General features: G+C 47.8%; 1 protein-coding gene across 2 annotated transcripts; it reads right to left on the bottom strand.

The window, feature by feature from the left end:
* Positions 1-1,696: 1,696 nt before the first annotated feature.
* On the bottom strand, positions 1,697-13,805 carry ppil3 (peptidylprolyl isomerase (cyclophilin)-like 3). 2 transcript variants are annotated; one of them, XM_078226717.1, is made up of 6 exons: positions 13,753-13,805; positions 12,160-12,234; positions 8,158-8,251; positions 7,805-7,872; positions 7,390-7,508; positions 1,697-6,039 (listed from the first exon to the last, which is right to left on the bottom strand). In XM_078226717.1, the coding sequence occupies exons 1-6, from the start codon at positions 13,753-13,755 to the stop codon at positions 5,913-5,915; spliced, it is 486 nt and encodes a 161-aa protein (XP_078082843.1). In that variant the 5' UTR covers positions 13,756-13,805; the 3' UTR covers positions 1,697-5,912. The 2 variants fall into 2 exon arrangements, with proteins under 2 accessions (XP_078082843.1, XP_078082844.1); XM_078226718.1 differs by having other exon boundaries at positions 7,394-7,508.
* Positions 13,806-14,377: the final 572 nt, after the last annotated feature.

Below are 14,377 nucleotides of genomic sequence, written 5' to 3'. Positions count from 1 at the left end.
GGACTTTTTCCCCTGGAGCGTAGGAGGCTGAGGGGTGATCTTATAGAGGTCTATAAAATAATGAAGAGCATAGATCAGCTAGATAGTCAATAACTTTTCCCAAAGGTGGGGGAGTCTAAAATTAGAACAAAAGTTAGGAACAAAAGAGTTGTCAGGGAGAAAATCGGACCTCTCAGCATTCTTGGTTTCAATGGTCAGGACATTGAATATAGGAGTTGGGATGTCTTGTTGAAGTTGTATAAGACATTGGTAAGGCTACACTTGGAATACTGTGTACAGTTCTGGTCACCCTATTATAGAAAGGGTATTATTAAACTAGAAAAAGTGCAGAAAAGATTTACTAGGATGCTACTGGGATTTGATAGTTTGAGTTATAAGGAGAGGCTGGATAGTCTGGGACTTTTTTCTCTGGAGCGTAGGAGGCTGAGGGGTGATCTTATAGAGGTCTATAAAATAATGAGGGGCATAGACAAGGTAGATAGTCAATATCTTTTCCCAAAGGTAGGGGAGTCTAACACTAAGGGCATAGGTTTAAGGTGAGAGATACAAAAGGGTCCAGAGGGGCAGTTTTTTCACACAGAAGGTGGTGAGTGTCTGGAACGAGGTGCCAGAGGTAGTAGTCGAGGCGGGTACAATTTTGTCTTTTAAAAAGCATTTAGACTAAGATTGGTATACAGGGTTATGGGCCAAATGCCGGCAATTAGGACTAGCTTAATGGTAAAAACTGGGCGGCATGGGCAAGTTGGGCCGAAGGGCCTGTTTCCATGCTTGACTGTGGGGCCAAATTCCCCTCCAACTCTATTTTCAAGTTTGCTGATGACACCACCGTAGTGGGTCTGATCTCAAACAATGACGAGACGGAGTACAGAAATGAGATATCGAGTCTGGTGAACTGGTGCAGACGATAATCTCTCCCTCAATGTCAACAAACCGAAGGAGACTGTCATCGACTTCATGAAGCGTAGTGGAGGACATGGCCCTGTCTACGTCAATGGGTACGAAGTGGAAATGGTGGAGAGCTTCAGCTTTTTAGGTGTCAGATCACCAAGAGCCTGTCCTTGTCCCTCCATGCTGACACTATAGTTAAGAAAGCCCACCAACGCCTCTATTTTCTCAGAAGACTAAGGAAATTTGGCATGTCCACTGCAACTCTCATCAATTTTTACAGATGCGCCATATCACAGCTTGGTATGGCTCCTGCTCTGTCCAAGACCACAAAAAAACTACAAAGGGTTGTGAATGAAGCCCAGTCCATCAGGGCAAACCAGCTTCCATCCATTGACTCTGACTACACTTCCCGCTGCCTCAGAAAAGCAGCCAGCAAAATTAAGGACCCCACGCATCCCGGACATACTCGCTTCCATCTTCTTCCATCAGGAAAAAGATACAAAAGTCTGAGGACATGTACCAACCGACTTGAGAAGAGCTTCTTCTCTGCTGCCATCAGACTTTTGAATGGACCTACCTTGCATTAAGTTGATCTTTCTCTACACCCTAGCTATGACTGCAACACTACATTCTGCACTCTCTCCTTTCCTTCCCTATGTATGGTATGCTTTGAATAGCGCGCAAGAAAATACTTTTCACTGTATATTGATACATGTGACAATAATAAATCAAATCAGAATCCCATCCCCTGCATCAGTTTTTGTACCTACATCAGCTGATATAATGATCATGGTCCCGAACACAAAACTCAGAAATTAGGATTTTATTTCACCTTGCATATAAAAATATTCTCAAAAATGTCCAACTTGAAAATTCCATAAATCACCTTAAACATATGCTGCAGGCTGAATGCTTTGTATTAGACACATCAAATAACTGATGCCCCAGTTATTAGCAGCATCACCCAGTGTAACAGGCCACACAGACTCAGTTCCCCAGGCAATGTCAAAGTATCAGATCCAGGGGAGGTGCGTGACCTGACACCAGCACAAACCAGCTCCTCCAGCTGTACTGAAGGGTTGTGGGGGAAAACAGGACTGGGAGGAATTAGCAGGCGTGTTCTGACTGACGATTGAACCTGAAGCTTGAATTTGTGCACTTTCTCCTCCAACATGGACTGTATGTACACTCCTAGCTATTTTCCAGCTTAATACAACTCAGGGAGGGTGACGGGGCAAAAAGAGAGAGAATGATGGAGCCGATGATTCACATCGGCACCAAAGGCATAGGTAAGAGAAGGGATGGGGATTTAAAACAGGAATTCAGGGAGCTAGGGTGGAAGCTGAGAGCCAGGACAAAACAGGTTGTCATCTCTGGTATGTTGCCGGTGCCACGGGATAGCAAGTTGAGGAATAGGGAGAGAGTGCAGTTAAACACATGGACGCAGGGATGGTGTAGGAGGGAGGGTTTCAGCTATGTGGATAATTGGAACACTTTCTGGGGACGGTGGGACCTGTACCAACAGGATGGGTTGCACCTGAACCAGAGGGGCACCAATATCCTGGGAGGGAAATTTGCTACGGCTCTTCGGGGGGGGTTTAAACTAATTTGTCAGGGGGATGGGAAAAGGAGTTGTAGTCCGGAGGTCAGTGAGGGTATCAAGGTCAAAGGTGGGTACCAACAGACAAGAAGGTGGGTTGAAGTGTGTCTACTTCAATGCAAGGAGCATCCGGAATAAGGTAGGTGAACTTGGGGCGTGGATTGGTACTTGGGACTACGATGTTGTGGCCATTACAGAGACATGGGTAGAACAAGGACAGGAATGGTAGTTGGAAGTTCCGGGGTATAGATGTTTCAATAAGTGTAGGGAAGCTGGTAAAAGAGGTGGAGGAGTGGCATTGTTAATCAAGGAGAGTTTAACGGCAGCAGAAAGGCATTTCGAAGGGGGATCTGCCTACAGAGGTAATATGGGCTGAGGTTAGGAATAGGAAAGGAGCGGTCACGTTGTTAGGAGTTTACTACAGGCCCCCAAATAGTAATAGAGATGTGGAGCAAGAAATTGCTAAGCAGATTATGGATAGGTGTGGAGGTCACAGGGTAGTTGTCATGGGGGACTTTCCGAATATTGATTGGAGCCTTTATAGGTCGAATAGTTCGGATGGGGCAGTTTTTGTGCAGTGTGTGCAGGAGGGGTTCCTGACACAATATGTGGATAAGCCGACAAGAGGTGGGGCCACATTGGATTTGGTAATGTGGAATGAACCGGGCCAAGTGTTGGATTTGGTTGTGGGAGAGCACTTTGGAGATAGTGACCACAATTCGGTGTCTTTTGTTATTGCAATGGAGAGGGAGAGGGCCATGCGGCAGGGCATAGTTTACAATTGGGGGAGAGGTAATTATGATGCAATTAGGCAGGAATTAGGAAGCATAGGATGGGAACAGAAATTGTCAGGGAAAGGCACTAATGATAAGTGGAACTTTTTCAAGGAACAAATACTGCGTGTCCTTGATAGGTATGTCCCTGTCAGGCAGGGAAGGAGGAAATGGCCGAGTGAGGGAACCATGGTTCACAAAAGAGGTTGAATGTCTTGTCAAGAGGAAGAAGGAAGCGTATGTAAGGTTGAAAATACAAGGTTCAGTTGGCTCGATGGAGGGTTACAAGTTAGCAAGAAATGAGCTGAAAAAGGGGCTTAGGAGAGCTAGGAGGGGGCATGAGAAGTCCTTGGCGGGTCGGATCAAGGAGAACCCCAAGGCTTTTTACTCTTATGTGAGGAATAAAAGAATGACCAGGGTGAGGTTGGGGCCGGTCAAGGACGGCAGTGGGAATTTGGGCATGGAGTCAAGAGAGATAGGAGAGGAGATGAATGAATACTTTTCTTCGGTGTTCACCAAGGAGAGGGTGTCACAGGCTGATAGGCTGGAGGAAGTAGATGTTCGGAGGGAAGATGTACTAGCAATTTTGAATAAACTGAAGGTTGATAAGTCCCCGGGGCCTGATGAAATATACCCTAGGATTCTTTGGGAGGCAAGGGATGAGCGGGTAAATATGTGGGGGTAGGGCCTGGGTGGGATTGTGGTCGGTGCAGACTCGATGGGCCGAATGGCCTCCTTCTGCACTGTAGGGTTTCTATGGTTTCTATGAGATAGCAGAGCCTTTGGCATTGATCTTTGGGTCCTCACTGTCCACGGGGGTGGTGCCAGAGGACTGGAGAGTGGCAAATGTTGTTCCTCTGTTTAAGAAAGGGAATAGAAATGACCCTGGTAATTATAGGCCGGTTAGTCTTACTTCGGTGGTCGGTAAGTTGATGGAAAAGGTCCTTAGGGATAGGATTTACGACCATTTAGAAAGATGCAGCTTAATCCGGGATAGTCAGCACAGATTCGTGAAGGGCAAGTCTTGCCTCACAAATTTGATAGAATTTTTTGAGGAGGTAACTAAGTGTGTTGATGAAAGTAGTGCAGTTGATATCATATACATGGATTTTAGTAAGGCGTTTGATAAAGTCCCCCATGGTTGGCTTATGAAGAAAGTAAGGATGTGTGGGATAGAGGGAAGTTTGGCCGATTGGATAGGTAACTGGCTACCTAACAGAAGACAGAGGGTGGTGGTGGATGGAAAATTTTCAGACTGGAAACCGGTTACCAGCGGTGTGCCACAGGGATCAGTGCTTGGTCCTCTGCTATTTGTAATTTTTATAAATGACTTGGAGGAGGGGGCTGAAGGGTGGATCAGTAAATTTGCTGATGGCACCAAAATTGGAGGAGTAGTGGATGAGGTGGAGGGCTGTTGTAGGCTGCAAAGAGACATAGATAGGATGCAGAGCTGGGCTGAAAAATGGCAAGTGGAGTTTAATCCTGATAAATGCGAGGTGATTCATTTTGGGAGGACAAAGTTAAATGTGGATTACAGGGTCGAAGGTAGGGTTCTGAAGAATGTGGAGGAACAGAGAGATGTTGGGGTTCATATCCACAGATCTCTGAAGGTTGCCACTCAAGTGGATAGAGCCGTGAAGAAGGCCTATAGTGTGTTGGCGTTTATTAACAGGGGGTTTGAGTTTAAGAGCCGTGGCGTTATGCTGCAACTGTACAGGACCTTGGTGAGACTACATTTGGAATATTGCGTGCAGTTCTGGTCACCTCACTATAAGAAGGATGTGGAGACACTGGAAAGAGTGCAAAGGAGATTTACCAGGATGGTGCCTGGTTTGGACGGTAGGTCTTATGAGGAAAGGTTGAGGGAACTTGGGCTTTTCTCTTTGGAGCGGAGGAGGTTGAGAGAAGACTTGATAGAGGTTTATAAGATGATGAGGGGGATAGATAGAGTGAACGTTCAAAGACTATTTCCTCGGGTGAATGGAGCGGTAACTAGGGGGCATAACTATAGGGTTCATGGTGGGAGATATAGGAAGAATGTCCGAGGTAGGTTTTTTACTCAGAGAGTGGTTGGGGTGTGGAATGGACTGCCTGCAGGGATAGTGGAGTCAGAAACTTTAGGAACATTTAAGAAGCTATTGGATAGGCACATGGAGTACTTCGGGATGATAGGGAGGAAATAGCTTGATTTGGGTTTCAGCAAAGCTCGGCACATCGTGGGCCGAAGGGCCTGTTCTGTGCTGTTCTATGTTCAATGGGAGAGAATGATGGGGTGGGGAGGGGGAGAGATGGAGGCACACAAGAGATAGAGAGGAGGAATGAGGGTTAGAAACAGGGAGAGAGAAATAGGCAGAAAAATGGGAGTGTGAGAAAGGCAGAAAGGGAGATGGAAATAGAGGAGAAAGACAAGCATGAAGAGAGAAAGAGATGGAGACAAATGTGAGAGGTAGAGAGACATGGAGAGAAAGGAGGAGGAGAGAGAGTGCGAGTGAGTGACAGGTAGCCTTCTGCACAACCCATGTGAGCCCTGTTCCTTCGAGCTGTGGGATATGCTGAGGTCTAATGGTGGATTATAGCTTGGGCACTCTCCCAATCTGATCTTCATTCTGTCTCTCAGCGGAATGATCTCTCACTCCTACAGGTGCCTGAGATCAGAGTGCGAACGGATTGGCGTGAATAACTACATCTTTGATACGGACATCGTTCAGTGGTCGGAATGTCTTCTCATTCACTGGAAGCTTCTCTAGCTCATCGAGAGTCTCCAGCCCATCGATGACCCTGGTTGGGGAAAAAGAGAGAGAGATTATGAGGAGAGCTCACACAAAACAAGGATAAAAGCAAATTACTGCGGATGCTGGAAGCTGAAACCAAAAGAGAAAATGGTGGAAAATCTGAGCAGGTCTGGCAGCATCTGTAAGGAGAGAAAAGAGCTGATGTTCGAGTCCAGATGACCCATCCAGATGAACAGATGATCAGCTTTGACAAAGAGTCATCTCGACTCGAAAGGTCAGCTCTTTTCTCTCCTCACAGATGCTGCCAGCCCTGCTGAGATTTTCCAGCATTTTCTCTTTTGGTTTCACACAAACAAGGGTTGTATTCTCTGGGAATTAGCAGAATGAAGAATGATTTGATCAAGTTTCCTATCTATTGAGGCAGGCATGGGCCTAGAGGACATAGCCTCCAAATAAGAGCCATTTCCACACACACGCACACACAGAGTGGTAGAAGTTTGGAATTCTTCCATGAATGGCAATTGATACTTGATCTCAGATTGATACATTTTATTACCTAAAGGAATGAAGTGATGTGGGACAAAGGGAGGAATATAGAGTTAGGTCACAGATCAGGTATTGAATGATGGAGCAGTCTTCAGGAGCTAAAGTGCCTCCTCCCGTTATGGTCTGGATTTGTTACAGACATTGCTCACACCTAACAGATGTGAGCAGTGAATGCAGCTCCTCTTCACGGTACACAGTTTCATTCAGAGCTTACTGTCACTGCACGCAAAACTCCCACTATCAGCCCAAAATCTACATTAATCTACAGTTCACCAATAACATGTGATCTGTGATCCACATGCGAACTGCTCTGAACACACACAGCTCCTCCAGCCACACATACACCTGGACATTAATGCTGTGTACTCTGTTCCTTTACAAAGCTCAGAGAGGTGTATGTGTGAAAAACAGAAATGAGGCTTCCGGTGGGCACTGACATAGCCTCAATGCTCTATAATGTGTGGTCCAGGCACATCCCTCATTGGATAATACTCAGACCAGCTATAAAGGGTGTGGGTGCCAGTGGAGAATATGGAGGTGCAGAGTAACCCTGTGAATGTAGAGGTGTCACGCTGTGATTATACACATTGCCAGTGAATGGTGCTGCAGCGCCTCTGACAGACTATTTCCAATGTTTAATGATAAAGAGGAACAGATTCCAATCACTGAAATTAATTAGATTAACATCCACAGATCAGCTGCGTTAGAGTAAGGCAGATATATGTTATTGCGGCTGCACATTTCCCTGGAAAGGGAATGCTTTGGGAGCAGCTCAAGGATGTAAAGCCCTCCCCGGTCAGGAAGTCCTGAGGACGCTGCCTGCAGCACAATGTCACATGAATAAACCTACTTGCCAAACACTGTGTACTTCATGTCCAGCTGAGGCTGCTTCCCATATGTAAAGAAGAACTGTGAACCATTGCTGTTGGGACCGCTGTTTGCCATGGAAACCACCCCTCGCACATTGTGCTGAAAAAGACAAGAATAGGAGGGTTAACAGAATCAGAAACCAGCAACACTGTCACACACCGGAGGCACGCGGGGATCGCACAGTCACACTGACATTACTGTCACACACCGACCTCCCTGTCATTCACTGGGGGTCACACACCGACCTCCCCGTCACTCACTTGGGGGGGGGGGGGGTCACACACTGATCCCCCTGTCACTCACTGGGGGCGGGGGGGGGTCACACACCGATCCCCCGGTCACTCACTGGGAATTAAATTCTGAGGAACAAAAATGTTTTAAATATAAAGTGTCACCTTAAGATGTTCACTAATCTCATCTTCATACTTCCTCCCCCAGATACTGGAGCCTCCTTTGCCAGCGCCTGGAGACAATGAAAAAAAAGTAGACAATTAGCACAACAACAACAACGTGTGTTTAGAGAGCACCGTTAACATAATTACAACAATCTGTGCTTTTATGGTACCTTTACTGTCATAGAACTTCCAACAGCATTGGGTAGAAGTGAGTTTAAGGGGTAAAGTGGGAGGTTTGAACGAGTATCCTAAAGGTGGAAAGTTGGGTAGCGAGATAGAAAGAAGTCGGGGTGTATTCCAAAGCTTAGGGCCCAGCTGGCTGTAACCAGGGTCATCAATGGTGGGAAAGTTACCTGTGGGATCTCCAGTCTGCACAATGAAGCCTTTGATATTGCGATGGAATAGACAGCCATTGTAGTAATCACTAGCACACAGTGCCAAGAAATTCTACAGATAAGAGGGAAACAGAAACAATTTTAAAGAGACAAAGGACACAGGTGGAACTGCAGTACCCGCGTTAAAGTGTCAGACCAGTCCCCAGCAGTACTGTACCCCAGTGTTATACAGTGACAGACCCATCCCCACCAGCACTGTACCCCAGTGTTATACAGTGACAGACCCATCCTCACCAGTACTGTACCCCAGTGTTATACAGTGACAGACCCGTCCTCACCAGTACTGTACCCCAGTGTTATACAGTGACAGACCCATCCTCACCAGTACTGTACCCCAGTGTTATACAGTGACAGACCCATCCCCACCAGCACTGTACCCCAGTGTTATACAGTGACAGACCCATCTCCACCAGTACTGTACCCAGTGTTATACAGTGACAGACCCGTCCTCACCAGTACTGTACCCCAGTGTTATAGTGACAGACCCATCTCCACCAGTACTGTACCCAGTGTTATACAGTGACAGACCCATCTCTAGCAGTACTGTACCCAGTGTTATACAGTGACAGACCCGTCCTCACCAGTACTGTACCCCAGTGTTATAGTGACAGACCCATCTCCACCAGTACTGTACCCAAAGAACAAAGAAAGAACAAAGAACAGTACAGCACAGGAAACAGGCCCTTCGGCCCTCCAAGCCTGTGCTGCTCCTTGGTCCAACTAGACCAATCGTTTGTATCCCTCCATTCCCAGGCTGCTCATGTGACTATCCAGGTAAGTCTTAAACGATGTCAGCGTGCCTGCCTCCACCACCCTACTTGGCAGCGCATTCCAGGCCCCCAACACCCTCTGTGTAAAAAACATCCCTCTAATATCTGAGTTATACTTCGCCCCTCTCACCTTGAGCCCGTGACCCCTCGTGATCGTCACTTCTGATCTGGGAAAAAGCTCCCCACCGTTCACCCTATCTATCCCCTTCATAATCTTGTACACCTCTATTAGATCTCCCCTCATTCTCCGTCTTTCCAGGGAGAACAACCCCAGTTTACCCAATCTCTCCTCAGACCTAAGACCCTCCATACCAGGCAACATCCTGGTAAACCTTCTCTGCACTCTCTCTAACGCCTCCACGTCCTTCTGGTAGTGCGGCGACCAGAACTGGATGCAGTACTCCAAATGTGGCCTAACCAGCGTTCTAAACAGCTGCATCATCAGACTCCAGCTTTTATACTCTATACCCCGTCCTATAAAGGCAAGCATACCATATGCCTTCTTCACCACCTTCTCCACCTGTGTTGCCACCTTCAAGGATTTGTGGACTTTCACACCTAGGTCCCTCTGTGTTTCTATACTCTTGATGGCTCTGCCATTTATTGTATAACTCCTCCCGACATTATTTCTTCCAAAATGCATCACTTCGTATTTATCCGGATTAAACTCCATCTGCCACCTCTCCGCCCAATTTTCCAGCCTATCTATATCCTGCTGTATTGCCCGACAATGCTCATCGCTATCCGCAAGTTCAGCCATCTTCATGTCATCCGCAAACTTGCTGATAACACCAGTTACACTTCTTCCAAATCATTTATATATATCACAAATAGCAGAGGTCCCAGTACAGAGCCCTGCGGAACACCACTGGTCACAGACCTCCAGCCGGAAAAAGACCCTTCAACCACTACCCTCTGTCTCCTATGGCCAAGCCAGTTCTCCACCCATCTAGCCACTTCTCCTTGTATCCCATGAGCCTTAACCTTTTTAACCAACCTGCCATGTGGGACTTTGTCAAATGCCTTACTGAAATCCATATAGACGACATCCACGGCCCTTCCTTCATCAACCGTTTTTGTCACTTCCTCAAAAAACTCCACCAAATTTGTAAGGCACGACCTCCCTCTTACAAAACCATGCTGTCTGTCACCAATGAGATTGTTCCGTTCTAAATGCATATACATCCTGTCTCTAAGAATCCTCTCCAACAACTTCCCTCCCACGGACGTCAAGCTCACCGGCCTATAATTTCCCGGGTTATCCCTGCTACCCTTCTTAAACAACGGTACCACATTCGCTATCCTCCAATCCTCAGGGACCTCACCTGTGTCCAAAGAAGCAACAAAGATTTCCGTCAGAGGCCCAGCAATTTCATCTCTCATCTCCTTGAGCAGTCGAGGATAGATGCCATCAGGCCCTGGGGCTTTGTCAGTTTTAATGTTCCCTAAAAAACCTAACACTTTCTCTCTTGTAATGGAGATTTACTCTAACGGGTCAACACCTCCCTCCGAGCCACTCCCAGTTAACACGCCCCTCTCCTTCGTGAATACCGATGCAAAGTATTCATTTAGGATCTCCCCTATTCCCTTGTTATACAGTGACAGACCGTCCCCACCAGCACTGTACCCCAGTGTTATACAGTGACAGACCCGTCCCCACCAGTACTGTACCCCAGTGTTATACGGTGACAGACCCATGACCACCAGTACTGTACCCCAGTGTTATACAGTGACAGACCCATCCCCACCAGTACTTTATCTCAGTGTTATAAAGTGACAGACTTATTCCCATCAGTACTGTGCCCCAGTGTTATACAGTGAGAGACCAGTCCCCACCAGTACTGTACCCCACTGTTATAGTGACAGACCCAACCCAACCCCACCAGGGCGGCACGGTAGCACAGAGTGGTTAGCACTGCTACTTCACAGCTCCAGGGACCTGGGTTCGACTCCCGGCTGGGTCACTGTCTGTGTGGAGTTTTCACATTCTCCTCGTGTTTGCGTGGGTTTCCTCCGGGTGCTCTGGTTTCCTCCCACAGTCCAAAAATGTGAGGGTTAGGTTGATTGGCCATGCTAAAAATTGCCCTTAGTGTCCTGAAATGCATAGGTTAGAGGGATTAGTGGGTAAATATGTAGGGATTTGGGGGTTGGGCCTGGGTGGGATTGTGGTCGGTGCAGACTCGATGGGCCAAATGGCCTCTTTCTGTACTGTAGGGTTTCTATGTTTCGTACTGTACCCCAGTGCGATAGTGGCAGACCCATCCCCACCAGTACTATACCCAGTGTTATAGTGACAGATGCATCCGCACCAGTACTGTACCCCAGTGTTATACAGTGACAGACCCGTCCCCACCAGTACTGTACCCCAGTGTTATACAGTGACAGACTCGTCCCCCTCAGTACTATATCCAGTGTTATACAGTGACAGACCTGTCCCCACCAGTACTGTACCCAAGTGTTATAGAGTGACAGACCCACATCCTCACCTGTACTATATCCAGTGTTATACAGTGACAGACCTGTCCCCACCAGTACTGTACCCGTGTTATACAGTGACAGACCCATCCCCACCAGTACTGTACCCCAGTGTTATACAGTGACAGACCCATCCCCACCAGTACTGTACCCCAGTGTTATAGTGACAGACCCATCTCCACCAGTACTGTACCCAGTGTTATACAGTGACAGACCCATCCCTTTTAAGGGGCGCTTGTGACTTTTAAAGGGCGTCTGGACAAATACATGAATAGGATCGGAATAGAGGGATATGGTCCCCGAAGGGTTGGGGGTTTTAGTTCAGTTGGGCAGCATGGTTGGTGCAGGCTTGGAGGGCTGAAGGGCCGGTTCCTGTGCTGTAATTTTCTTTGTTCTTTGTCCTCACCAGTATTGAACCCATGTTATAAAGTGGCCACAATATTGAGCCCTGGGGTGCTGAGATCAGGAAAATGCCCTCTTACCACTGCTCTTGCCTCTCCCTCACTACACTGCTTACTGTGCAGGGAGATGAGGGGAATCCTGGAAAATGCATCACGGCAGAAACAGAGCAGGATTAACAGCAGGGCACAGGCAAGTTGGAAAGCTGTGCCAGGCACCAGCACGAAATATTACTAACCAACCCTAACTATTATCCACCACTAATAGTCCCAATCATCACCCACTAGCAATATTAACCATCTGTAAGCAGTCCTACCTCACAGCTCCGCGGTGCCCTCTCACTGAACAATTCCAGCTTCATATCTCCGAGGTCTGTGCGGATGGTCAGCGCCTGAAACAGAGAGAGAGGGAGTCACCACCCAACCCAGCATCATGCCAACCACCGCCCTCCTAGCCCAATTCTAAGGGCAACAAAGTGGTTAGCACTGCTGCCTCACAGCACCAAAACCCCTGTCTGTTCGGAGTCTGCACGTTCTCCCCATGTCTGCGTGGGTTTCCTCCAAGTCCTCCGGTTTCCTCCCACAGGATAGCAGCCAGTGACTAGTGGTGTGCCTCAGGGGTCAGTGCCGGGACCACAACTTTTCACAATATACATTAACGATTTAGAGGAAGGAACTGTTGCTAAGTTTGCAGATGATACAAAGATAGGTTCATGGACGAAAAGAAATTGGTTTAGGTTGGAGGGTCACAGTTTTTTTTTAACTGGTCGGTGCAACATCGTGGGCCGAAGGGCCTGTTCTGCGCTGTAATGTTCTATGTTCTATGTAGAGGGACTGGTAGTATTGAGGAAGCAGGAAGCTGCAGAAGTACTTGGACAGGTTAGGAGAGTGGGCAAAGGAGTGGCAGATGGAATACAATGTGGAAAAGTATGAGGTTATGCACTTTGGAAGGAGGAATGGAGGCATAAACTATTTTCTAAATGGGGAAAAGATTAGAAAATCAGAAACACAAAGGCATTTGGAAATTATTGTTCAAGATTCTCTTAAGGTTAATGTGCAGATTCAGTCAGCAGTTAGGAAGGCAAATGCAATGTTAGCATTCATGTCGAGAGGGCTAAAATACAAGAGTAGGGATGAACTTCTGAGGCTGTATATGACTCTGGTCAGACCCCATTTGGAGTATTGTGAGCAGTTTTGGACCCCATATTTAAGGAAGGATGTGCTGGCCTTGGAAAGGGTTCAGAGGAGGTTCACACGAATGATCCCTGGAATGAAAAGCTTGTCGTATGAGGAACGGTTGAGGACTCTGGGTCTGTACTCGTTGGAGTTTAGAAGGATGAGGGGTGATCTTATTGAAACTTACAGGATACTGCGGTGCCTGGATAGAGTGGACATAGCGACGATATTTCCACTAGTGGGAAAAACTAGAACCAGAGGGCATAACCTCAGGCTGAAGGGACAATCCTCTAAAACAGAGATGAGGAGGAATTTCTTCAGCCAAAGAGTGGTGAATCTGTGGAACTCTTTGCTGCAGAAGGCTGTGGAGGCCAGGTCATTGAGTGTCTTTAAGACAGAGATAGATAGGTTCTTGATTAATAAGGGGATCAGGGGTTTTGGGGAAAAGGCAGGAGAATGGACATGAGAAAAATATTAGCCATGATTGAATGGCAGAACAGACTCGATGGGCCGAATGGCCTAATTCTGCTCTTATGTCTTATGGTCTCATCGTCCCAAGGTGCTGGTTAGGTGCATTGGCCGTGCTAAATTCTCCCTCAGTATACCCGAACAGGCGTCTGGAGTGTGGCGACTACGGGATTTTCACAGTAACTTCACTGCAGTGTTAATGTAAGCCTTATTTGTGACACTAAATGTACTTTAACAAAGCAACAACACTCCCCACTCTCACTCACCATCCCCTCGGCACCAGCTCCGGTTACTCGGGACACTCAAACACACTTCCGGTGCCATGGGATAAACTGTCCCCATCGCCACTTCCGGTGCAACACGATAAAGGCTCCGGGTTGGAGAGAGCGATCCAGAGATGCACGGCGATGGAATATTGTCCCCGCCGGCGGGAGAAACCTTCCCAGCCTTCTCCCAGTTTCCAGCTTATACTATAGCGCTTATATTGCAGCTGCTGACCAACTGTGAGGGACAAAATCAGGGAAATTCCTGCCATGGGGCGGGGTTTAGGTCTGGGGGCGTGGCTTCGGCCTGGGGGCGGGGTTTAGGCATGGGGGCGGGGCTCAGGCCTGGGGGGCGGGGCTTAGGCCTGGGGGCGGGATTTGGGCGTGGGGGCGAGGCCTGTCTCGGGGCCGGGTCGAGGCGTTGGGCCTTGGGCTTGGGGGCGAGATTTGGATCCTGGGCGGGGCCTGTCTAGGGGGCGGGGCGGGGCGGGGCCGGGCGCTTTGGCACTGTCAGTGTGCAGGCTGCTCTCTCTGGGTTTATTCGGATTTTGCACCCTGCTTCTGACTGTTAAAGTATCTCCCTGCTCCAACCCCAAACAAATCTGGAAAATTAAAATATTAATCCCTA

This window comes from Mustelus asterias, chromosome 13 (genome assembly GCF_964213995.1).
Source record: "Mustelus asterias chromosome 13, sMusAst1.hap1.1, whole genome shotgun sequence".
NCBI classification, from domain to species: Eukaryota; Metazoa; Chordata; class Chondrichthyes; order Carcharhiniformes; family Triakidae; genus Mustelus; species Mustelus asterias.
This window is presented reverse-complemented; position numbering and strand designations above follow the sequence as displayed.

What these genes read in the sequence shown, in the direction of transcription:
- ppil3 (XM_078226717.1), bottom strand. An exon ending in GGGCACCGCGGAGCTGTGAG is followed by an intron (nt 8,252 to 12,159) that starts GTAGGACTGCTT and finishes TCTTATCTGTAG; the next exon opens with AATTTCTTGGCACTGTGTGC. An exon ending in AAGTACACAGTGTTTGGCAA is followed by an intron (nt 6,040 to 7,389) that starts GTAGGTTTATTC and finishes TTCCCCAACCAG; the next exon opens with GGTCATCGATGGGCTGGAGA.